This window comes from Eleutherodactylus coqui, chromosome 6 (genome assembly GCF_035609145.1).
Source record: "Eleutherodactylus coqui strain aEleCoq1 chromosome 6, aEleCoq1.hap1, whole genome shotgun sequence".
NCBI lineage: Eukaryota > Metazoa > Chordata > Amphibia > Anura > Eleutherodactylidae > Eleutherodactylus > Eleutherodactylus coqui.
Genome location: NC_089842.1, coordinates 174,800,158 through 174,825,549, shown reverse-complemented (window position 1 = coordinate 174,825,549; position 25,392 = coordinate 174,800,158). Strand labels below are relative to the sequence as shown.

The 25,392-nt window shown below is 44.6% G+C and overlaps 1 protein-coding gene across 1 annotated transcript in view; it reads right to left on the bottom strand.

Moving 5' to 3' along the window:
- The window catches only part of EXOC5 (exocyst complex component 5), a 34,885-nt gene that overhangs the window by 8,242 nt on the left and 1,251 nt on the right, over positions 1-25,392 (bottom strand). Inside the window, exons 2-13 of the mRNA XM_066608257.1 lie at positions 14,763-14,857; positions 13,872-14,019; positions 10,972-11,166; positions 9,534-9,598; positions 8,622-8,650; positions 8,418-8,527; positions 6,520-6,564; positions 6,294-6,434; positions 4,879-4,961; positions 3,030-3,239; positions 2,800-2,947; positions 2,170-2,278 (exon numbers count right to left, since the gene is read on the bottom strand). Of these exons, the coding sequence (XP_066464354.1) occupies positions 2,170-2,278; positions 2,800-2,947; positions 3,030-3,239; positions 4,879-4,961; positions 6,294-6,434; positions 6,520-6,564; positions 8,418-8,527; positions 8,622-8,650; positions 9,534-9,598; positions 10,972-11,166; positions 13,872-14,019; positions 14,763-14,857 (1,378 nt within the window). The remainder of the gene's footprint in view (positions 1-2,169; positions 2,279-2,799; positions 2,948-3,029; positions 3,240-4,878; positions 4,962-6,293; positions 6,435-6,519; positions 6,565-8,417; positions 8,528-8,621; positions 8,651-9,533; positions 9,599-10,971; positions 11,167-13,871; positions 14,020-14,762; positions 14,858-25,392) is intronic.

Here is a 25,392-nt window from a genome sequence, read left to right as displayed (position 1 = left end):
AGCAATTTCAGCAACCGCATTGGTTGTGATTCACAATTCCAGGAATCTCATAGGTTGAATCACACAAGCCAAACAACCAATGAGGTTGAATCACACAAGCCAAACAACCACATTGGTTGTTTGGGTTCCCTGATTCAACCTGATTGGTTGTTAGTGCTGAACTGAGGTTTAATATAGATATATGCGCCTGCAGCTCCCCTGCCGGCATTCACTCATTAACGCGCTTCTATCTGCGCTGATCCCGGCGCACACTGTGACATCAGTGTGCAGCCGGGATCCTCCTACCTTGCCCTCCGACGTCTCCTACTTGGTTCCGCGAGAGCAGGGGAGGAGGCATCCAGTAGCACACTGACGTCAGTGTACACCAGCGATCAGGCAGAAGAGGAGCGGCGCTTCCACGAGGAGGAGGGGTAAGTATGTGGGTCTCGTGGGGGCATTATTACTGCTGCGGGGAATCGCTGGGTTGGGGGGGGAAAGGGCATTATTACTGCTGGGGGGACCGCTGGGGGGGGGACACACACGACATTATTACTGCAGGGGGACCGCAGGTGGGCATTATTACTGCTGGGGGACCGCGGGGGTGGGGAGCCATTATTACTGCTGGGGGACCGTTGGGGGGGTGGGGGGTGGGGGGGGGACGACGACATTATTACTGCTGGGGGACCGCAGGTGGGCATTATTACTGCTGGGGGAACACCGGGGGGCATTATTACTGCTGGGGGACCGTTGGGGGGGGGGGGGACACGACATTATTACTGCTGGGGGACCGCGGGGGGTGGGGGGCATTATTACTGCTGGGGGACCGCGGGGGGCATTATTACTGCTGGGGGACCGCTGTGGGGTGAGGGGGGGTGAAACTATTATCACTGCTAAGGGGGCTGCTGGGGGGTGTAACTTATCACTGCTAGGGGGGCCGCTGGGGGGTGTCACTATTTTACTGGGGGCAGCTGTAGGATGTCACTATTATTACTGAAGGGTCACTAGTATCGCTGGGTGGGTGTCACTATTACCGCTGGGGTAAGTTTACATGTGGCAGAATTGGGCAGGGCCGCTTTAAAATAGACAGCGTGCAGATTTTGACTGCTTTTTGGATGCGGAAATGCTGCAGAATTTTCCACAGAAATTTCCGCTGAGGACATTCGGCAGTATTTTCACATCCAAAAAGCAGTCAAAATCTGCATGCTGTCTATTTTGAAGCGGCCCTGTCCTTTTTAGAACGGGGGTAAAAATCATACGTTGTGATAAGCCCCGCCCCCTGACGTGTTGGCACCTTGCAGTAAATAAGTGGGTTTTGGGTCGCAATTTTGGCACTCGGTCTCTAAAAGGTTCGCCATCACTGTTATAGAGAATACAGACATTAAAATCAGTCATATCCAAATAGTCAGGGAACAGAAAGGTCTTCCTTGGTAAAACTAAGTACAGTAATTATAAGGTTATTAAAGCGTACCCCCCATTAACCGTCTTAGGATACACTCCTCAGTGTATAACTACAAGCTTATAATCTACAATTAAAGACAAGTGCTTTATGCTGTTTAGTAGCTTCACACATGGGCAGACTGCACACTCTGATATAGGGCAGAGGAATGAACTAAGGAGTGCGTTCACATGCCACTGATTTGCTGCAAATCTATATCAGATTTCAACCTCTCAATTCAAATCAAAGGGGTGAAATCTTCAGAAAATCAGGGGTGTGTGAATGCATCTTAACAGGGAAAAGGGAGGAGTAGCAAATGGAATTTATGCTTGTTGGCCTTTAGATACATTGATCGATGTTGCCTATTAAGTCCTGCCTCTCTTTTATGGGTGACACCATGGCAGTAGCATGTTCGCCTCCAGTTTTCTGAAGAGGCCGGCAACAGGCATTCAAAACGCACTAGCTACTGGACACTAATAAAGAGAATCAAACATTTCAAAGTTCTGAAGTTTTGATTACAATTAGTAAAGTCACACTAGATCTCATGGTTTGCTTCGGTCATACAGGTTTCATGTAGTATTGCAGATCAGCCCCATTTACTTTAATGAAGCAGTGTGGCTATATGAGACAACTCACAGAAAGTTGTGGAGCAGTTTCTGAATGTAGCCACATTCTAATTCCGAACAGAAAAAAAGACAATGTGAAAGGGATCTTCTATATTCAAGTATTATATAGAATATAAAATTAACCCCTACCTGCTAATCCTATCTCCAAGGCATAATCAATATGTTCAATGCATAAGTAATCAACAAGTATTGAGAATATTCTAAATGCATTCTTTGGGAGGTCGGACGGATCAGAAAGCTGAAAACGTAAGGAAGCAGTGATTAGTATACTGTAGCTATAGAGATGCACATTACATTGGAAACAACAATCAGTGACTGCTGCACGGCACATACAGTGTTACATGGCAGCTACTTAAATGTAAGGGTGTATTCACACATGGCATATTTGTTAGAGAAAGGTTTATGCAACTGAAAATCCATTCCATAATTCCGAATGAGGTTGTTTCTGCAACCCCATTCAGATATATGGAACAGTCAGACATTTCTGTAACAAAATCTGCTGTGTGTGAATACGCTCCAATACACTGTCTGCCCGTCACCCATAGCAAGAGTCAACACGGCATATGAAATGAGGTATTCTCCTGCTTAACAAAGTCAAAAAAGTTTGACTATTACACTCCATCTGCTGTCACCCAAGTTCACTTTAATGATCGTGACTAGTAAAAGAGTAGTAAAATCAAGCAAAGGAATCACATACACAAGGGTATGAATAATTAGGCCTTCGATTTTGTGTGAGGGTATAAATATCGGGGGATTTACCTTATGGCATCTTTCAAAGGCATGTTTGGTTTCTTGTAAGAGGTTCACCACCACTTCCTGTGCCAAGAACGTCTCACCATGAGTTTCTATGCTTGGGCCCAGAGGCAAATTAGTGCGTTGTCTAATTCTTTCCTTAAGGTCTTGAATTCTGAGCACAAAAGGATCACACATAAGATAGTTCCACTCTCCGGATGAAGTAGCAGCTTACTATGTGTGATCTAGACACTCACCCTCCAGATCCAATGGGTCTCTTCTGATGGTTCTTTGAATCGTAATATCGCTGTAAGATCACTGAACTCCGACTTTTTAGGTAACCAATTTCTACATCGATATAGTTCTCCAAGTAGGTAATGAAAATTGATTTAATCAGCTTTGACAAGAATGTCTGCTTATCGGTCCCCAAATTAAATTCCATAAGTTTACCAGAAAGGCTAGTAGTTCTGTGTGACCAGGGAGACAAATGTAAAAAAAAGTTAGATAATTGTAAAAATGCATAGACATTATCTATTAAAAAGCATGTTTATTCATGAGAGAAGACATTAAAGTTAAACATCCCTTGTCCTTATAGTGTACCCCAAGATCAGGACCTTGCTCAATTATGGAGCCCCCACCCTTTGAGACCCTATAGCAGGGTACTGATGGGTTAGCATGGTAGCCTGAAGCCTAGTGAAGGCTCCCAAGGGATACAAGGCATGGATGCCTATTAAGGCAGGACTTAATAGTCAACATTCAAAATTACTGTATACTGCAATACTTATTCATTTCAGTACACAGTACAAGTGATCACAAGTTCAAGTCCCCTACGAGGAATAAAAGGGAAAAAAAGTTTCTTTAACTTCTGAAAATAAAACATTAAAAAGACTATTTAAATTTGAGAATCACTGTAATCTTGTTGACCTACGAAATAAAGATTAAATAGCTTTTTTTATCCATTTCATTTTTTTAAAAATGTTTTTCAGTAAATTATATGGGACTTTAAACTGTATTTTGCAGGGAGATTTGTATTTTTTATTACTACAGGCCCTCAAGGAGCTATGTTGATGACAAACAGAATTATTGGCTCTTGAAAGACGGGGACGAAAAAAAAAAACCAAAAAAAACAAACTCTGGTCTTGAAAGGGTTAAGAAATAGTACCTCCTGCTCTGGCAGACTCAGCTCAGCCATGTAATTCATGGCTGTCCGTGTACATCTCAACTGAATATGTGCCATTTAACACTACATTTCCCTGTAGTGCTTGCAAACAGTGTTGTTTAAGGCTGCTTTTACACAGACATCTGTAAAAACTCAGCATTTTCAAATGGGTGATGAGGTGCGTTTAAAAAAATTAATAATAATAATAATAATAATAATAATATATATAAATAAATGAAGCCCCACTGAAATCAATGGGGGCATTTTACAGCGTTTAATGCAGCATTTGAAACATCATACCAAACACTGTAAAAATCGCCGGTGAGTGGCCTTAAATTCCCTACTCTTTTGCATCTCCAGCTGCCATATAAAGAGTTAGCAGCTCCAATGAGTGCTGCGGCTTATTGGAACTGTTGCGGGCAGGTGTGGGTTGAAAGAATCAGCCGGCATCCGGGGGTCCCGTAAATATACACACAGAGTCTCCCATCAGGACTCTCTATGAACGAGAGCAGAGAGCCACTAAGTAAGAGCCAAGTAGCTTCTGTGTGGTCAAACCTGGCAAATGCGTTTGTACAGTCACCATTTAATAGATTTCCTCTGCATGTGGAAATATATGGTTAGACGTCACCACGGGGTCGTGTTATTGGTCTTATGCTATTGGTGTGTAACCATTCAGAATGATGATGTGAAGGGGTTAATACATGAATCCAGTGTCTATTTTCTAATACCCCTTCCCCCTCCCCAAAGAAAACAAAAATGCTAACACAAAAAATTACCTCCAGAAACGCAAATAAGCACAACAAAAAGTTCAAAGTGATATGTTTCCAGGCCAACAATCTCAGTGTTTCAGTGTTTTCTGCCTGCAGCATCTCCCCCCCCCCCCCCCCAAAAAAAACCCAACTCATCTGCACATTGCTCAAAATAAATGCCAAATAAATCAATTTCACCTTGTGTACAGATCATAGAGATTCTTCAGATACTGTTCAGCATCTGATTTTCTGCATTCTTCCAAATGCTCTTTTACAAAATTCTAGAGTTAAATTTGGGGACAGAAAAGCAGAATCTTAGCCGACTGCGAGAAAGAGCAGATTATGTGTGTCCTGTCCCATTAGTCACAGCACATGTAAACAAAATTATGAATGCTTAGCTTTTCTTTTCATCTCAATGTAAATAAGCCAAACCTAATCTCACATGGTATCAGGCTGTTAGGGATACAATTCAACCACTAGAAGAAAGGCAAGGATAAGAAATATATCAAACAGGTAAATACTATACTGGGAGCCCCCGAATCTCAATAAGCTCCAATACCGATAGGGGTGGCAGAAACTATACAATCCCTTCAAAGAGGAAAGCATCGAGCATTTCATTTTAGGTAAATTAATTTGCTTTTACCATGTTTCCCCGAAAATAAGACAGGGTGTTGTATTAATATTTGCCCCAAAAGAGGCGCTAGGTCTTATTTTACTTACTTAGCAGGTCCAGGTCCTTCCTGCTGCTTTTTAGAGGCCCGATGCTGTTCCCCAGTGCTAGCCTGCCCACACAGGATAATTTCCTGCTTATGGGTTTCATATATACTGACTCCCCGACACAATTGCTGTGATTGGTTCTTCAAGCGCTGCATTGATTGGTTCTTTGAGTGCCGTGGCTCAGCTAATCACAGCCCTTGTGTCGTGGAGGCGGGACTTAGGATTTGGTTGAGCCATGGCTGAGCCAATTAATAAATCCCGCCTCCATGAAGTAATGGCCGTAATTAGTTCTACAAGCACTGCATTGATTGGCTGAGCCGGGGCTCAGCCAAATTAATGCAGAGCTCGAGAAACCAACCGCGACCATCGCTTCATGGAGGCACGATTTACGCATCACGTAACCAGAAAATGATCCTGTGTGGGCAGTTTAGGACTGGAGGAACCGCATCGGGCCTCTGGAAAGTAGCGGGAAGGACCTGGACCGAGCCTGTTGGGCAATGACTCGGCTGACGCGAAAAAGCACTGTAAAAATACAGCAATTGTGTTTTATTGCCAATTTTACGCACCCAATGCATTCCTATTGACTTTTCTCTTCTAACTGTAACTAGGGTTTATATTTCAAACCTCTCGGAAAATCCCCCCAAATTATGCCAGGGCTTATTTTTGGGGTAAGTCGTCTTTTCAGGGAAATACGGTAGTATCCATATGAGAATTCTAAAGTGCTTGTTATTTTATTGTTAACATTGCAAAATGAGTAGTCCTTTACCTCTATTACTATAACATGCAAACTACAGAAGGCCATAGGGGCCAATAGCTGAAATCTACAACCAGGTGATAAAAAAAACTGTCATTTTCAGATAATAATCGCACATTAGTCTCTAAACAGCATAATTTACCTGAATTTTGATTTCGAAAATGTTTTGTATAAGTTTGGCCAAAATGATTTCTGGATTACTAAAGATATCTCCGACTTCCTTGTTGACACGTTGGCACAACAGAGCAGAGTCCTCAAATATGTCATTCCTCATGTAGGCCCCCTATAATGTAACAAGGCATTATAAAACATTGCTGTGAACATTTCGGATTGACTACACACGTATGATGTTAGATTGCCCACGTTACCTCCTGGCACTGATTTATGTACACATCCACACAATGGGAATATCCCTATGGAGAGAAGAATCAGAAATATGCTGTTAATGCCAAAAAGCTGTTGTTATAGACTGCATGTTGAACTGATCCTGTGTTATAAGACAAAACTGCATTCACAATTCTGCTGGTTATAAGAATCAAAAACTTTTATGCTTAGATTCTTAGAGGGGTTGTCCATGTTTGTCAAACTGGCTTCCCATGTGTAAAAACAAGAAACATTCCGATACTCGCTTCCCTTGTGTGTCCAGCCGCTGCGGGTCTCACCTCCGACATAACGTTATCATCCTGCAGCAGCCTGTTTATGGAACATCACAGTAGCCAATGCCAGAGCTCAGCAATGGAGCGCTGAGCTCTATCATTTGCTGTAGTAGCCTATCACATCCCATACACAGGCTGCAGCAGCCTGTAAACATTCTGTCAGGGATAGACCCGAAGGGGCAGCGCTGGACACAAAAGGGAACCAGGAAAGGCGACCATCTGCTTGTTTCTTGTTTTTACACAAGGGGAGCCAGTTGACTTGCAAATTGACTAAAGGCTCTTTTACACGCAACGATCACCACTCAAAATTCATCCAAACGGCCGAAAATGAGTGATAATCGTTACATGTAAAAGCAGGCATCGTGCACTTTTTGTTTGAATGCTGGATTTTAGTTAAACTTAAAATCTATCATTCAACCGCTTAAAGACTGAGCAAATACATTTGATTTAAATGTATTTTGCTCATCTTTCAATAGACCGCATCATGATCTCCTCATGGCACGTTTACACCAGCCATAGGGAGAACAATGCAATCTGTTGGCAGCTGTTTACTGTTGTAAATGAAGATGATAAAGTGTTAATGGCCATTAACACTTTATGCAAATAAATCGCTAAAGGCCCATTTACACGCAAAGATGATTGCTCAAAAGATGGCTTTTGAGCGATTATTTTGTATAAACTAATAATTGGTACTAATGCCAATTAGTAACTTATTAATGCATGTAAGCCTCTGGGAGCTATGTTTAGAGAACAGCGGGTGGTCTGTTCTCTTGAATACATTCCCTTTGCTCTGCCACGGGGCTGACAGCTGAGACAATGTTATCAGCGCTCCCATGGAGAGAACAGCGTGAAGTTCCTGCTATCAGCTCTTCTGCGGAACGATGGATTTTATGCCAAATATAAAATTATCGTTTGGCAAAAAAGTGAAAGATGGGCACATTTACATGCAACGATTAGCGCTCAAAAGACTGCTTTTGCGCAAATTTTGAACAATAACCGTTGTGTGTAAAAGGGCCTTTAATCTTTCAGTAGCTTGAAAGATCTTTGCGTGTAAAAGGGCCTTAAAGCACACAACTCCTTTAACACCAGTGGTAAAGTTTGTTCCTGATGCTAAAGTACTCCAAAATGCAATAAACAAACACTACATTCCCTAAGCTGTTCCTCCTGACCCCCATTCTCAATAAGGAGAGAGAGTAAGCTGCTGCCAGACTCCTGAGGGCGGTTTATCTCACTTGAAGGAAAGGATCGGGCATATTGAAATTCAAATCTCCCCCCCCAATAACTACCATTGGGAGAGAATCAGGACCCCTCTATACACATTAGATAAACTTTAGGCAGGCCTGTTGGCTATCTAATGTGTATGGTCACCTCTAGAAACCAAGTAAAAAGTGCCAGCATGTTGAGAACAGTAGATTATGTATATGCTTTATAAACAATAATAGATATATGAAATATCTATAATCTATTAGATAGTACTAGGATTAAGGCACTTACATTTTAAGGTCATTTCCCCACCCCATGCACACAGCCTGTTGCTTTCTACCTTACAGGACTAACACCAGTTTATTCTCAGGATTGCTGTGGATGGGATATAGCTCGGCCTCAAATACCTTGAAATGAAGCAACACTGCAGCCACTTCCCTCATACGAGAGATCTCCCCTCTTCGTTGCGCACTTGTGAACTCCTGAATTAACTGGTGCTCTAGATCATGGTATTTACCTGTAAGGAAGCCATAAACCGCGGTCAATTCATGTACCACACAACCCAGAGAGATAGGAATAGGAAAGTGTTTACTTCTATAACTTATACTCACTGGCAATTTTAGATTTCACTTCAGCAAATCTGGAAAGAAAGTGAATGTCAAAACGTGATCATGAAATTCTTGAAAATATTTATTTTGTGGTAGATCGCAAGTTCAAGTAGATCTTAAATCGATCCTCAAGTCATGAACAAACAAAGATGGCTGTAGCGCTACCCTGACTTTCTGATGCTCACTGTATGAAGCTAAGAGCGAAACGTGCACGTCGGGGTGCAGGGATTGCTAGATCCTCGGTCACATGGTAACACTCTCTTATGTGCATGAGATTGAGCTTGGTTGCACCTACTGTAGGTTGATATGAGTATGATTTTCACAATTCGCTTAAAAGCCGTCTTTTGAGCGATAGTGTTGTGTCTAAATGTGCCCATCTTTCATTGTTCGGCTGAACGACTGTTTTCAGTTCTGCTTGAAAAAAGTTGTTCAACAGAACAGCTGATAAGCAGAACCACACACTGCTCTGCCTGGCAGGGAAAGAGAGCCGATTACAGCTGTTCTCAGTTCTCAGCCAGGCTGGCTGAACAGCTGATAAGCAGGACTGCACACAGTGTCTGCTGTCCATGGTGCTGAATTCTCCACGGGGAGCCCATGGCTGAACAATGGAGCTAATTACAGAGCTCAGACCTCCTGCTGAGATCTATCACAGCTCCCTGAAGCTCATTTGCATGCAAATGAAGTTAATAAAGTACTAATAGTAATTAGTGCCTATTAGTATTATATGCAAAATGATGGCTGATCTTTCAATCTTTTGAAAGATATCTGTGTGTGTAAATGGGCCTATAGACTGAAAAGGGAAACGGTTATCACCAGTGACCAGTGTTGTCAGGTGAAAGGATAAGCCATACATTTTGGCATCACTGAAATGAAGTGGAGCTCTACACATTTATACGGGTACCATAAAAGACTTACCTATCAAATGGTAGTTCTTGAGCAATTAGATGCAACTTCTGAATGATATCAGCGGCCTCCTTTATCTGTAAAATAAAAATACAGATTGAGTTGACTTCCCCATAAATCACAATGAAAGCAATAGATGTGGTTCCTGCAGAAGTAGTTCTATGAATAACACTTCTACCCCTACTGGACCTCTCTGTGCCCTCCTTATTGTTCTGGTACTACTCATATTGGCACTAGAGCAATGGAAGAGCCAGCAGAAGAATAGAAACGTCACCTTCTATAATAAACCAACAATACCTTTTGTAGTGACTCTGGAAAATGCACTGATTTTTGAGGCAAGTCACCATCCCCACACTACACTGCAATATAGACACCAACATTTAAAAGGATTCTGTCATGAGGTTCATGCTGCCCAAACTACAGGCATCATGAACCTGGGACAGAGATGCCTATTGCCCTGTGGGTGTTTTATTCTGAAATGCAGTGCCATTTTAGAATAAATCACTTTGAAAGTTGACTCAACTCTTGAGCTCTGAATCAGAGAGACGGGCCTCGCCGCATCGGACTCTCCCTGCCCACAGCATTCAGAGTGACAGCTCTCTCCCTACACGCAAGCAGGAAGAGGAGCTGTTAGTTTACATGATACAGGCGGAAAGAGGCCGCCATGGCTCGCCCTCATGACTCAAAGCTCTACATAGTGTAACTATTCTGAAACGTCACAGCGTTTCAGAATAAAATGTCCATGTGGGCAACAGGCATCCCTGTCTTGGGTCCATGTTGCCTTTGGTTCGCGCAGCATCAACCCGATGACAGAATCCCTTTAAAAGGGGTTGTTCTAGAAAGACAACCCTTGTCTATATATCCTATGGACTTCGCAGGTGGGAAGGACCCTTTAGGGGGTAGAAAAAACTGGCGGACGTGGCCCACCCATGCATTACATGGGTGGCCTTTCATTTGAATGCCTGCCATGTAAGGTAGATTTCCCCTACAAGGGAAGTGTATGGATCCAACTTCTCCAGCCCCTGCCACGCATTTAAAAAACGACTGTCTTTAGTAGACAATCCCTTAAAGTATCACTGTGACCTTTACATAACTTTTATAATTGTTATTTAGATAAAAGATAGATAATTGCAGCGTTCGCCTTCTGTTTTTAATGCACTACTGTAAAACAGTTAGAAAGGCATAAAAAAGCCTATGTGTTTGTTGAATTAAACATACAAGCAGCTGGGCAGAAAATCTAACATAAAAAAGACCAGTTAACAACATTTTAAAGTATAAATAAATCTGGAAGCGCTCGGCGGGATAATATTGTAAATGCACACTTGTGAACAATTAAACTTTAACGAGTCAGTCTCTCAACGGCTGTAAGTGTGACCAGCACAAGTCGAAGCAATTAGGGCAACGCTGCTTGTCGCTTGCAATCACTTCACGCCCTGCTGGCAGTCCTTACCTTTTCAGAGTTGTTAAACACATCAGACTGCAGATTTCCATCCAGAAACTCATTAAAATAGGTCATCAGTTTTTGGGCCTCCACAGCTCGCTGCCGCGGCGTGTTCACCCCCTCCAACTGGTCACCAAGATGACACACCTTCGTTGCCACATAGCTGATGTGCTCATCAAGCTCTTGGAAATGCTGGAAAGCAATCTGAAGGACAGAATAGCGAAGACCGTTTATTGTGCACTGACAAAGCCGTAACGACGTTTTAATAAAGACACAATATAAATACAAAACGTGTGAAAGATTGCTCTAGAAATACTTGGGAAGACGCCCTGATACGTGTTATGTCCCCATGGGACATTCAATTTCCTGCTTCAACTTTTTTTTGTCTTCATCTGACACCATGGTTGCTGAAGTCTTCTTTACCATTAACATAACTTCAGTTCAGTATTATCCTCACCCTTACTAAATGGGAAGGTGATAAAGTGTACTTGCTATAGTTAATGTAACCCTTTATGGTGCACAAATCAAAGCCACCTATTACTTCTAGGCTGGCAGCTGACCACCCATATGTGCTGCTTATCTGATCACTGGGTTGAGAGTGGGATATCATCCAATCAATGGGCAAAATCTGAATATTCAAGAAAGGAGGGGAAACTAAAGGTCCATTTATACATAAAGATATAATTGTTCAAAAGATTGAACGATTGAATGATTGTTTTGCATGAACTGCTAATGGACACCAATGTCCATTAGCAGCTTATCACCTTCATTTGCATGTAAATGAGCCATTAGCAGCTTATCATCTTCATTTGAATACAATGTAATCAGCGCTCCCGTGGAGAATACAGCACTATGGACAGCAGACACAGCATGCAGTCTGTGTTATCTTCTCTCTGGCTAAAGGATGGATTTTATGCTCATCTAAAAATCATCGTGCAGCTGCAGAGTCAAAGAATGGAGCATTTACACACAACGATTATCGCTCAATGATGGCTTTTGAGCGAATTTTGAGCAATAATCATTGCATGTAAATGGGCCTTTTATTTATACTGGCACACCGCAGAAGAATAGCATCGATCCTTCCCTCTGTGTGGATGAAAGCGGTGTTGACTAAAGCCAACATCAAATCTTATGCCTTTTTTACAAGCGCTAATTCTCGTTTGAACAAGTGCACGAGTGAGTGAAAAGCGAACGAAAAGTGCACAAAATCTTGCGTTTAGACGCAACGATTATCGCACACATTCAAATGCTATATCAATTTTTAATGATGATTGGTACGTCTAAAAAGACCTTAACTCGTCCCAGGTTTATGACACTTTTCTAAATGAAAAAATGCTGGAAAATTCTGACAAAATGATTCATGCTCGGCTGAAGTGCCGGCAATGTTTTCCAACACATTTATCCCAACATTCATCCATTCCCACCAGAAATCTTGTTCATGTCTGAGAATAGGGATTTCTATTTGAATTCCGTCTGTCCCATTTTTGGAGCAAAAAACAGTGTTCAAATTGAAATAAATGTTTCCATGGTTCTTCCCCCAAATTGTTTTCAATAGGTTTAAAAAAAAAAACAAACAGAATGCAGCGTGCGCCATTTGTTCCTTTAAAAAAAAGGAAAGAAAAAAAAAAACACACAACCATAACTGAATGTAATTAATTAAACTGAAAGCATTTTGTTTCTTTGAAGACTCATTGAAATCAATGGGGAAAGTGGTGTGATTGGAAGATCACAATATTTTTAGCCCCATCCAGCTGAACAATTAGACATGTTGGCGTTATATTCGGTTCTTCAGAAGTGTATGAAGTCACTCAAGATATTTACAGTTGCACCCCGACTATTAGGCTGATCGTCCCTATGTGTAATGGGGCAGTAATGAGCGTGCCTGATCAGCGGTACTTATCATAGGTTACAGCTCTATGAGCGCGTAAATGACCCTTCCCCTTTTTCCATAGAAAATGAAGAATCAAACACTGCAAGGGTATTCTAGATAATTTACTTATAGCCATTAGCTGTGAGTCATCCTGTCATTTGTGGTCAACTTAAAGGGAACCTGTCATCACCTATTAGCACCATAAACTAAGTTATGGCGCTTATAGTTTAGGTGATGTGAAGTCCAAGAGCCTCTATTCATAATCACCCAGTCCTCCATTTTTGCGGTGTCTCCCGGAGAAGTCAGCAAACGCGACACTTTTCAGAAGGTTGTGTGTTGGCACTCCCATAGAGATGCATGGACATCCGCACAGCCTTCTGAAAAAAGTCAGGATTGCTGAGCGCACGCTGACTTTGCGGGGGACACTGCAAAACAGGGGACCGAATGAAAAGACTCTCCCTGGATTCCATGTCAGCTCCTCTATAAGCACCACAACTTAGTTTATGGTGTTTATAGAAGACGATAGGTTCCCTTTAAGAAAGGGCAGAGAACACCAAATATAGAGGGATCAGATGAACAGTCAACAACTATGAATCATCTGGCCATGGATATTCTTCTTTGATAGCTGTTTATTTCCCAGCCAAATTCTTTCTCTTTAGCCTTTCTTCAGACATCTACAAAACCAAATTTTGGAGATGCTGCACAATACCAGGAAAAAGAGCAACTAACTAAAATAAAAGGCACAAAAAAGAAGCTGGCAGCAGTCCAACGATTATGGTTACCCATAGCCTGTTGGAAAATGCTGACATTATCTTGACTCACAGGTTACTCCAATGAGTCCCTATCGGGAAGAAAGTTACAAGTGACCGTATTACAGAAAAATCCACATTTTTTGTTAGGTTTGCCACATTGGTTAAGAAAAACCATTATAAATGCCTGGAAGTTGCAGTAATGCCACAATTCTACCAGGTATTGTGGGCAGATCAGTGACCCTATGGAGCCCAAGCCTAAAGTAACTTATGTTTAAGTTGTCGCTCACCTGGTTGCTTTTCTGAAGTTCCTGGACTTTTCTGGCAAACTCTTTTGCTTCTTTTTGGCATTGATGTTCTAATTTCTCTACTTTTCTCTGAATCCTTTCATCAATCATCTTCAGCTCTTCGATATGGTTGACAAATTGTTCCAATAACCTGCACACAGACCAATGCTTTAATCCGATGCTTTAAAAAAATGGCATCCAACAGTTAACCAAGAGCAACTGAAAGTCAACAGTATCTTCTAAGGGTGCGCTCACACGTAGTGGAAATGCTGCAGTATCGCACCAAAATCTACAATAAATCTGCACTAGTGGTGCGGATTCTGACTTGGATTTAGACGCAGCCGATTTCAGCTGCAGCTAATATTTAACAAGAGCGAGCACAGATACTTATTGTCCCTGCCTTCACCTGTACCTGCTACTGAGCACTCTACCGCATCTCCTGACCAAAGTGGTTTTGGTCAGGTGACGCGGAAGTGCGATCAATGGTGGTTACAGTTGCAGGCAGTGAGTGGCGCTCTTGGTAAAGGTGGGGCAGTGATAAATGTTACTTTTGATAAATACCAGCTGAAATCCTTGTGGGTCTGCGGCTAAATGCAAGTTACAATCCACACCATTAGCGCAAATTTTGATGCGAATCTGCAGCACTTCTGCTACATGTAAGCCCACCCTAATACATGTAAAATCTGATGAATTGTGTGAAGGGCTCAATCATGGAGCAACACAAAATTAGGTTTAAGTAGGACTTAAAATTTGCACTTTCAGTAAATCAAAGCCATTGTCACAAAGAGATGACCAAGCAATAAAATTAATCCACAATCCCACTTCAAGGATCCAGCAGTGCGTGATGCCCCTTTCCCCCCCCCAAACCCGCTTACATAAATAAATGCCCAATACCTTTTGGGATCAAATGTTTCTGCTCCCCCTTTCGATCCCCCTCCTGGGGTTCTCCATGCCAGTCGCTCAATGTATTCATCAGCAACGAATGGCTCCTAGAAACAGAACAACAAGGTCAATGAAAAAGTATGTATTATTACAATAATAAAATACCAAATGACACCTATACTTTCTATCTACACGCCTGCTGAACTGGACACGTCTTCCGAGCACCACGCTAGCGCTGTCCTAAGGGCTGCTTCCCACTAGCACTAGAGCTTTCTGTTCCTCTGTGTAATTTTGTTTGATTTCTATGTTTTTTTTTTCATTTACAAAAAACAAAAGATTTCCATTTAATCCTGTTCCTTTTCACTTCCGCTTTTCAAATGGAACAAATAGCACAGCTGATGCAAATATTTCTGTTGAATGGAACGAAAATACTGAATGGAACTATTGCATTGAATGGCTGAGCTGTGGAGCTTAAGAACCAATCATAGTCAACACTTCCTGGAGGCGGGGATTCTGAACCTCCAATCCAGGAAGCACTGACAGAAGACTTTAAACAAGTGCTGGGGACCTGCGAGGGGAAGTGCGGCGGAGCGGACAGTGGCTGTTAGGTGATGTATTGTGTTTTAATTGTTTTTTTTTTTAAATCTAGATAGGGCTTATCTTCAGGGTAGGGTTTATATTTCAAGCACCCTGAAAATCCTGGCAAAAGAGTGCTACAAAGTCATGCGACTTTGTAGCGACACACAAAAATAAATAAATAAAAAATTAAAAAAAAAAAACAAAAAAAAACATCGCAATTTTCTTGCAGCGATATCGCTGTCGCCCATGTGAAAGAGGATTAAATTCCATTTGATTTCCATTTCTCTGCTCCAAAAACTGAACAGAGTACTGGAAATCTCTGGCATGAGTGTGAACAAGCCCCAAGAAGTTAGAGCAAAGCAGATGTCTCCCCCCACACTAATAACTTTCATCACCAGTTAACAGGGTAGAAAACAGCTTCCTCTTCCTATAGGTTATAGACACCTTTGGGAGGCAATTCGTTTTCTTTTTGGTTTTTTTAACACACTTATATTCCTGTATTTTAGATTGACAATCTTTTTTGCAGTAGGGTTTGGTTAAAAGCTTTGCATTATGTGTCTTCTGCAGCTTCTACATATCACTGTACATAGACACTGCAGCCCGATAGCACTTTTACAAGCGTCATTGAGCAATCACTCAAGCAAGCAATTACGGACAAGTGTTGCCCCATGTACACACAGGGCCCGATAGGCCAACCGAGTAACAATCACTCTTGTGGGGAGTCACTTGGTTTTCAGCACGCCCAAATAGTGAGCGCCTGTTTGCGAATGTAAACAGGAAGTCAGTTATCTATGAATGGCTGTTCATGCTGAATGGCGGTTGACGGCCAGTAGAGATCACCGGCACGCTTCGCCTACATTGGGTGAGCGATCATCTCTGCTATGTAAAAGCACAGCAGTGATACGAGCTGGGACGACTGTCAGATGCTTAAGCACCTCTTCCATGTATTAGTACCCTAAGGCCCGCTCTGGATTCTCCATGGAGAATCCGTAGCGGGTCCCTCCTGCCCCGCGGACATGAGCTCTTAAAATAAGAATTTAAAAGAATTAACTCACCCGCAGCGGGCCGGGCACCTCTTCTCTTCCTCACGGCCGGATCTTCTTTCTTCGACCGGCGGATGAACTCAGCACGCCGGCGGCATGTCGGCCGAGCCGAAGCAAGAAAGATCCGGCCGTGAGGAAGAGAAGACGTGCCCGGCCCGCCGCGGGTAAGTTATTCTTATTTTAGGTCTCAATAGAAGCCTGCGGGAGCCGTCCCCGCGGGACACCCGCACGAAAATGGAGCATGTCGCGTTTTTTTACATGCTCCATTTTTTAAAATTCACTTTTATTAACCATCCGCGGGTATTTATCTACCCCGCGGGTGGTCATTGCATCCCTATGGGGTGCGGATCCGCGGGCGGGAGAGGAGTTAAAATCCGTTGCGGATTTTAATTCTTCTTTTGCCCGTGGACATGAGGCCTAAAGAGTCATGAATGTTGCGTGTGTATTTTTTACCCACATGATATGGAACACCGAATCGCCATTGATTTGCACTGGGGCATTCAGACCTCTGTCTTCACATTCGTGGAAAAAAAGAAAACTCAGCATGTCTTATTTTGGTCCGTATTGTGCAAATATACAGTGAATACACATGCTAAATACATATTTGTGCCTAAAATTAATGGATTCTGCTTGGATTTTATGTTTGCATGCATGAAAAATGCAATGTATATGCACACAAGAAAATGCTACCGAGGCCGAATGCACATGGAATATGCAGTTTTTGGTCCATGTATACACTGTGTTCACAAACCAAAAACTGCATGCATCCATGTGAATGAGCCCTGAGCCTCAGTAGGAGAGCTGTTAGTGAGGCACAGTTTAGTTGGCAGCTCTCATCTTTCCTCTCTTGTACTTTTTATCTTTTAACAAAAGTTTGTTGTGGTCATAAAGTCCCTGCCAAGAAGGTGCAGGAGAGGAGAGCACTGAGGGAAACTAAAAGTACCTATACTTGGGCCAATTATAGTCCGATGGAAACAGCAGATTCAGGTGGTATTTGTCAAGTGTTAACGTCAGGGCCGCTTGATTTATAGCAGAACTAAATAGACTATGGGGCCGCGTAAACAGGAACCGCTAAATGTTTGAGAGACTCCTGTTTACTGTGAATGGGGGCAACTGACTAGAACAATCCCCATCCCGCTCTGCCTCCACTTGAACGACTATCACTCCTGTGTGAGGGTGACTACCCACTACAGTTTTTTTCACTGCGAAATTCGCAGCGTTTTTTTTTCCTCCCTGCTCGTTCGGTGCAATGGGAGGGGGCGGAGCTAAGCACTGATTTGCCCCGCCTCCTCTCATTGATTGCTATGGACGGGAGCTAAGCACCCGCCCTCTCCTTGCCCCTTATCCATAGCCATCAATGGGAGGAGGTGGGGCGGACTAGTGCTGAGCTCCGCCCCCATCTAACCCCCTCCCATTGCCCAGACCGAGCGGGGAGAAAGAGAGGTGAGCCTGCAATGGGGAAGGAGGGGAAATGGGAGATGGCCTGGTGAGGTCGGCGCATGTGTGCCGGCCTCACCAGGCCATATGAATGGGCGCACAAATGTTTGATTTGTGCGCCTGTTCACCAGTTTTTTTGCCCCCAACGTAGCGTATATGCTCTCGTGTGAAAAAAGCCTAAGGCTGTAGTCCGTGTAATGGCTGTTGCACGCATAGGCACCCAACAGTCATCCCGTGTACAGATACAGAAACCATCAGTCCAGCCTTACCGATGCATCTCCTAGTGAGACTGTAGTGTATAGACACAGGGATGTATTGAAGCTGCAAAAAAAAAAAAAAAAAGCACTTTTTTTAAAATTAAACCCTAATCCTAAAGTAATTGTCATCCCCAAATACATGTTTTTAATTGAGAGATAAAAAATTGCCAACAAAGGTGTTCATAGCCTTTAAGATTTAGTCTGAGCTTATGCATATGTATGTGCACTAAACTACTGTGACCTGGGTTTAAATTCAATACACAGGATATCAAGCTAATGTCAGCTAGCCTATAGAAGACAGTAATTTTTTTGGAAAGGGTAGGAGGCAATGATGAGATTATGAGCCACTTAGGCCTAATGCACAGGATGTAGAACAGTTGTGTTGCAGAGGTTTGTAAAATGGCACCTATATAAGTCTAGAAGTCCATAATGCACTTAAAAGGTTTTCTTCATTAAAAAAATAAAAAAATTCCATACTTACCTATTCCTCCCCGTCAGACTACTTACCAGATCTTCACCTCCCCGATCTTCTCCTGTCTCCTGCAGTCCGGGGGAAAGGTCACCTCACCTTCAGCTGGCTGATTCCTCTGCTACCTGTGAGGTTACATGCATTGCCAGAGGTCTTTTTCCTGCCAGCCAATGTACATTACATCACAGCTCACAGGCCAGCAGGAGGAGTGCTGATCTACTTCAGAGACTGCTGATGCGTGCTGTCTCCACAATAGATCACCATTCCTTCCTAGCCAGTGAACAACGTGACCTTCACTGACTGACCTGGAAGAAGAATGTGAGGAATGCAGCCTTCATAACAAGCCGGCCGGCATGCGGTGAGGTTACCCGGGGGCACTGCAAAAGCTCAGCAAGGAGATCTGGTAAGGAGACTGACGGAGGAGGAATAGGGGAGTGTAGAATTGTTTTTTTTTTAATCACAAAACCCCTTTAAGAAGAAAACTAAAGAGTAGCATGTTCCATTATATGCCATGTATGGAGGGGTTATCCTCTAAGTGTTACGGGGAATGTGAAATTCTCAGCAGCGTCCGCCTTGTACTAGAGCTCTGCTACAGGAAGTAGTCTCAACTATTTTCTTCCAAGTGTTTCACTACGGCAGACAATAAAATTCTCTGTTAGACCACATCCCATAGTTTATTGCAAAATAAGCACCGACAATCCATTTCCTTCTATTGTCCGGGAAAGAGCAGGAAATGTCCTTCCACGCAACATGCAAAAAGAGGAAGACAGCCAAAAACACAGACTAGTTTACAGGCGGCACTCACATCCTACAGAGGGAATATGACCATGTATACAAATAAAGCCCATATACACTCCTAAGGCCCAATGTCCACAGGCGGATTGGATTTGCGGAACCCGCGTGGGAGATTTGCAAATCAAGCAGCCCATATGGATGCATTAGCGTCTGCAAACGATTTAGGCCTCATGTCCACTGGCTAAATGGAATTGCGGATTCCGCAGCGGATTTTGCCTATAGGGAATCATTGGCCATTCGCGGTCCATTAAATTGATTTTTGCACCCGCAGATGGCATTTTAAGAGAATTGCGTTTTTCACGCGCGGGAGAAAAAATGCGGCATGCTCCATTCTGCTGCGGATCGGCAACATTGCTATCACATTGATAGCAATGTGTGCGGATATCTGCATGCAAAAAAAAATGAGGCCTCAAAAGCATGCGGATGTAATTTTCTCCCAGCAGGAGGATCGCACGCGCAACTGTCACTGCGGACGAGCCGCGGATCCACAGGAAAGCGGGAGATTCAAAAAAGGAAAAGAGGCACTGTGCATGCGCATCGGCCAGTGCGCCTGGACGCATCCACCGTGCTGAAGAAAGAAGATCCGGTCGCGATGGAGGAGACCCGCGCTGGATCCGAAGAGTTGAGAAAATGTCCCATGGCTGCAGGCACGCACGGATTTTATGTGTAATAAGACAAGTTAATTATATGTGTGCTTATTTTCTCAATTCTGTAAATATCCTGTATTTTCATGTAACTTTATTTAGCTTTTTATCTTATATTTTAAAGGGAAGCTATCATGTGCTTTATGCTACCCGCTGATTTCAGGGGTCTGTCTTGGGTAAAGTGCAGTAGTTTTTAAGAGCTCTCAGCAAGAAGAGATTGCAGTGTATTAATGAGGTGTGGCTGGTCACGGCTGTGCTCCCTGATAAGCAGTTATCTAGCTTTTATACTAGAGAGGGTGGGGTACATACACTTTTATTGATCCCTTCACATTAGCGTGTAAACATTGAATGTGGATATGCAGGAGAACTAGATTGCAGCATGTGCACATATGCAAACGTTGCCCATACGCAATACATATGGTCCTGTAAATGAGCCCTAAGTTTGCACTGTCGGTACTGGTGTATCTTGATGCCACCAGAAGCTAGGGGTTTGACAGGAGGAAAGCCCCTCTCACACCCCTAGCTCCCGATTGGGTCAAAGCTTGAAGGTCCTAGCAGTGTGATTGATTGTACATTGTACACGCTAAAAACGCTTACTGTTGCCCTCATCCACTCCCGGCTCGATTATTGCAACTCGTTGCTGATCGGCCTCCCCTTCACCAGACTCTACCCTCTCCAATCCATCCTGAATGCGGCAGCCAGGCTCATCTTCCTGTCCAGCCGCTACTCGGACGCCTCTGCCCTGTGTCGGTCACTGCACTGGCTGCCCGTTAAATACAGAATTCAATTTAAACGCGCCACCTTCATCCACAAAGCCCTCCACAGCGCAGCGCCCCCCTATATCGCCTCCCTCATCTCAATCCATCAACCAGCCCGGGCTCTCCGCTCTGCTAACGAAACTAGACTGAGCGCCCCTTTAATTCGAACTTCTCATTCCCGCCTCCAAGATTTCTCCAGAGCAGCACCGATCCTCTGGAACGCACTACCAAAGGCTATCCGAGCAATCCAGGACGCGCAGAACTTCAGGCGTGCTCTAAAAATGCACCTCTTCAGGGAAGCATACTGTATTCCCTAAACAAACCCCTCTGTACTCCACCTGATAACATGCTCCCTGACCTACTGACTGCAATCCCTGCTAGCCATCATAAACCGCTCCTGCAGTCATACTGTTTCTGCCGTCACACGGCTAAATGTCTGACCATTGTCTGTGTATATCACCCCTCACTCTCCACCACACCATACCGTGCACATCTCCAGCCCTTTACCTTCTGTATCACCCCATTACTTGTAGTATGTAAGCTCGTTGGAGCAGGACCCTCACCCCTATTGTTTCCATCAACTGATTACTATGTAACCGTGGTTCTGTAATTCTTGTACTTTTGTCTTTCTGTATTCCCCCTGTATATGTAAGCGCTGCGGAATATGTTGGCGCTATACAAATAAAGATTATTATTATGTCCCTGCAGGTTTAGGATGACGCTTACTTCTCCAGTTAGCCGTAGATTATGAGGTGTAAATGCTGCTATGTTACCGCTGTAGCACCAGTACCTGCACTACCTTTTAGCCAAGATTGGTAAATCACAGCCCCGGTGTTTGTAATATCATATAATCACCATGCTAGGTATGTACGACACATACAAATCATTATCAGGATTACATGTCTTCTCTCCAAATGGAAGAGATGCCACACTAAGCCATTTAGAAGGGTTCCCGATTTCTATAAAGTTTTACCACTGTATAATTCACAGGCCACCACCTCATTTTGTGTGGCCCACCCGCTGTGGGGCAACCTAACAGGCATTGCACTCACCCAGCCTGCAGCTCCAGTCCGATGCCAGTGCAGAGTCTGTGACCGCTGACTTCTGCCCCGGCGCCCTGTACACAGCGGAGGCACTGAGGGAAGAGCTCACAGACTTCACAGCCGCCGCCACCACCGCTGCTGAAGCTGCAGGCTAGGTGAGGGGAATGCAGGGATGCTGGCCAGCCAGAGGCCAATAGGGGGGGCACTATAGCTACTGGGGCCAATATAGGGGACATCTACTACTGGACCCATCTTGGTGGGCACTATTGTTACTGCAGCTACAAAAAAAAGTGGTCACTATTACTACCGCGGCACTATGGAAGGGAGGGCCACTATTACTACCGCAGCCACTATGATTGGGGGGGGGGGGGGTGTTCTCTGTTACCACAGCAGCCACCATGGCGGGGGCGTGTGTGTTCTCTGTTACCACGACAGCCATTATGTGGTGGGGGAGGGGGGGCCTGTTACCACGGCAGCTATTACGGGAAAGTGGGGGGTGTCACTTACCACGGCAGCCACTACAGAGGAGTCACTGTTACCACGGCAGCCACTATTAGTGTGGGGGTGGGGGGGTTACTGTTACCACGGCAGCCACTATGAGGTGGGTGGGGGTAACTATTACCACGACAGCCACTATGAGGCAGGGGCGGGAAGGGGGAAGTGTTACTATTACCACGGCAGCCACTACAGAGAAGAGGAGTCACTGTTACCACGGCAGCCACTACAGAGAAGAGGAGTCACTGTTACCACGGCAGCCACTACAGAGAAGAGGAGTCACTGTTACCACGGCAGCCACTACAGAGAAGAGGAGTCACTGTTACCACGGCAGCCACTACAGAGAAGAGGAGTCACTGTTACCACGGCAGCCACTACAGAGAAGAGGAGTCACTGTTACCACGGCAGCCACTACAGAGAAGAGGAGTCACTGTTACCACGGCAGCCACTACAGAGAAGAGGAGTCACTGTTACCACGGCAGCCACTACAGAGAAGAGGAGTCACTGTTACCACGGCAGCCACTACAGAGAAGAGGAGTCACTGTTACCACGGCAGCCACTACAGAGAAGAGGAGTCACTGTTACCACGGCAGCCACTATTAGTGTGGGGGTGGGGGGTTACTGTTACCACGGCAGCCACTATGAGGTGGGTGGGGGTCACTATTACCACGACAGCCACTATGAGGCAGGGGTGGGCAGGGGGGAGTGTTACTATTACCATGGCAGCCACTATGGGAGGAGGGGTGGGGGGTCACGGCAGCCGCTGCAGGAGGGGGTGGGGGCTCACACGATTACCACGGCAGCCACTACGGCGCGGGTGGGGGTGGTCACCGCTACTGCAGCAGCCACTACGGGGGGGGGGGGGGGGGTCACTATTACCACGGCAGCCACCATGGGATGGGGGGGAGGGGTCACTATCACGGCAGCCACTATAGACGGGAGGGAAGGGGGTCACTATTACCAAGGCAGCCACTATGAGGTGGGTGGGGGTCACTATTACCACGACAGCCACTATGAGGCAGGGGCGGGCAGGGGGGAGTGTTACTATTACCATGGCAGCCACTATTGACAGATTGACAGTTTTAATGATCGTTTTGAACAAACTGCTAATGGACACTAATAGACCAATTAAAACCATTTTGTCCATTCAGTGGCTGTACATATCTAGATAAGTTTATTGGTGAAAGCTACATACAGTCTGACAATGCCCTATGACACATCAGTGGAACCAACGCCTCCTGTCCTCATAGATTGTTACAGCGGTAGCCCGTCTCTCTCCCAGAGGATCATCTATACTGGCTCCAAGTATATCCACTGCTCTAGAATAAGCCAGGGGTGAAGAAATAACTGCCAGCATTAGGAGTCACACATGAATTCTGCGTTAAAGGGGTTTTCCAGAACTAAAATATAGGTGACTTATCCTCAAGCTAGGCCATCATCATATCGGTAAGGGTCCGTCGCCAGGAACCCCATCAATCAGAAGTGGCCACAGAGCTCAACTGTGAGACAAGACCTCTTCACAGGCCAGTGAGATCACATTTCTATGCAATATCACATTGCCATACAAGGTACCACCACTACAAAATACACGGCGCTGCACCTGGAATGCAGTGTAAAACCTGTAGTACTTGTCCGACTGCTGCATCCTCTTTAAACAGCTGACTGACAGGGGTCCATGGCAGGAGGACATACCGTTGTGCCAGGCAGTAAAGCTTGGCACCATTCAAGCAAGTCTTGATTGGTGGAGACCAGTCCTCAATGATCATAGATTGATTGCTTATCCTAAGAACAGGCCAATAATATTATATATCTCCTAAAGGGCCACTCCGGCAAAAACACATTTTTCTATCCCTGCAACCCTCACCTTAATGCCTGTTACACTCCGATGGTCTCCTCTGCATACTGCAGTCACTTCCATGCAATGCAGCCCGTCTGATACTTATCAGGCACCATCTTGATGTTAACATTTCTCCCTTTCTCTTTCACTATTCAGTGCTAGCAATCCCATGATACGCTAGAGCCTGGGGCGGGTCACGCGTGTACTCAACCTCTCTGGAGGAATCAGGAGGTGGGGACCAATTCTCAAAATCTAGGAGAGGAGTCAGATGCTGACAATCTCCTCTTCACCTCTGCCCTTGTCTTTAGTCTTCTGCCAGCCCTTCCTGGATTGGAGGATCAAAACCCCCGCCTCCAGGAAGGGCTGGCTGTGATTGGTTCACGAGCACCGTTGCTCAGCCAATCAGAGCCAGCTCTCGATAAACCTATCACAGCCATTCAATGAATGAGTAGCTGTAATGGGTTCATCAAGTGCTGGCTCTGATTGGCTGAGCCACGGTGCTCATGAGTCAATCACAGCCAGCCCTTTCCGGAGGCGGGGGTTTCGATCCCCCAATCCAGGGAGGGCTGGCAGAAGACTTGAAGCTAGTGTCAGGGAGCTTCAAGGGAGAAGACATGATGGAGATGAATTATTTTATGTTTTTTTACTGCAGTTATGGCTTATTTCCGGGGTAGGGCTTATATTTCAGGCTCCCCCTCTCCCACCTGAAAATCCTCGCACATGGTGCTACAAAGTTGTGCGACTTTGTAGCGCCATAAAATCGTGTTATCGCCATGAGAAACCGCTGTGAGACCGCACAGACCACCAATGTGATATTGCTGTGATTTTCGCACGTCACCCGTGTGGATGCTGCCCTAAGGGAAGGAACAAGAGCTTCAGCCAAAGGATCCACTTTACATGGACGTCTACATAAATCCCATCCAACATATAGAGTTATATAAGAGAAAGGGTTAAAGGCAGACTACTGCGCGGTGCAGGCTGCTATGTCATCCTCCGTCATCGATTCCTGTGGAAGCATCAGATCTTCTATTTTAACACTGGGAGGTGGGGGTGGAAAAGCAAATGTCATGATGCCATGTCACGGACTGTTAAAGGGGTTGTCCACTTCTGGGGAAACATTCCCCCAATAGCCCCCACTGTGCTAAAGTAACAAAAGGGGCAGACGGTGTGTATCCATCCTCCACTGAGGGCAAAAGAAATTACCTGACGGCTGCAGCCAATCAGAGGGAGCAGCGCAATGGTTACCAACTCCTGGCTGTGAGCGCCAATGCCCAAAGAATGTGAC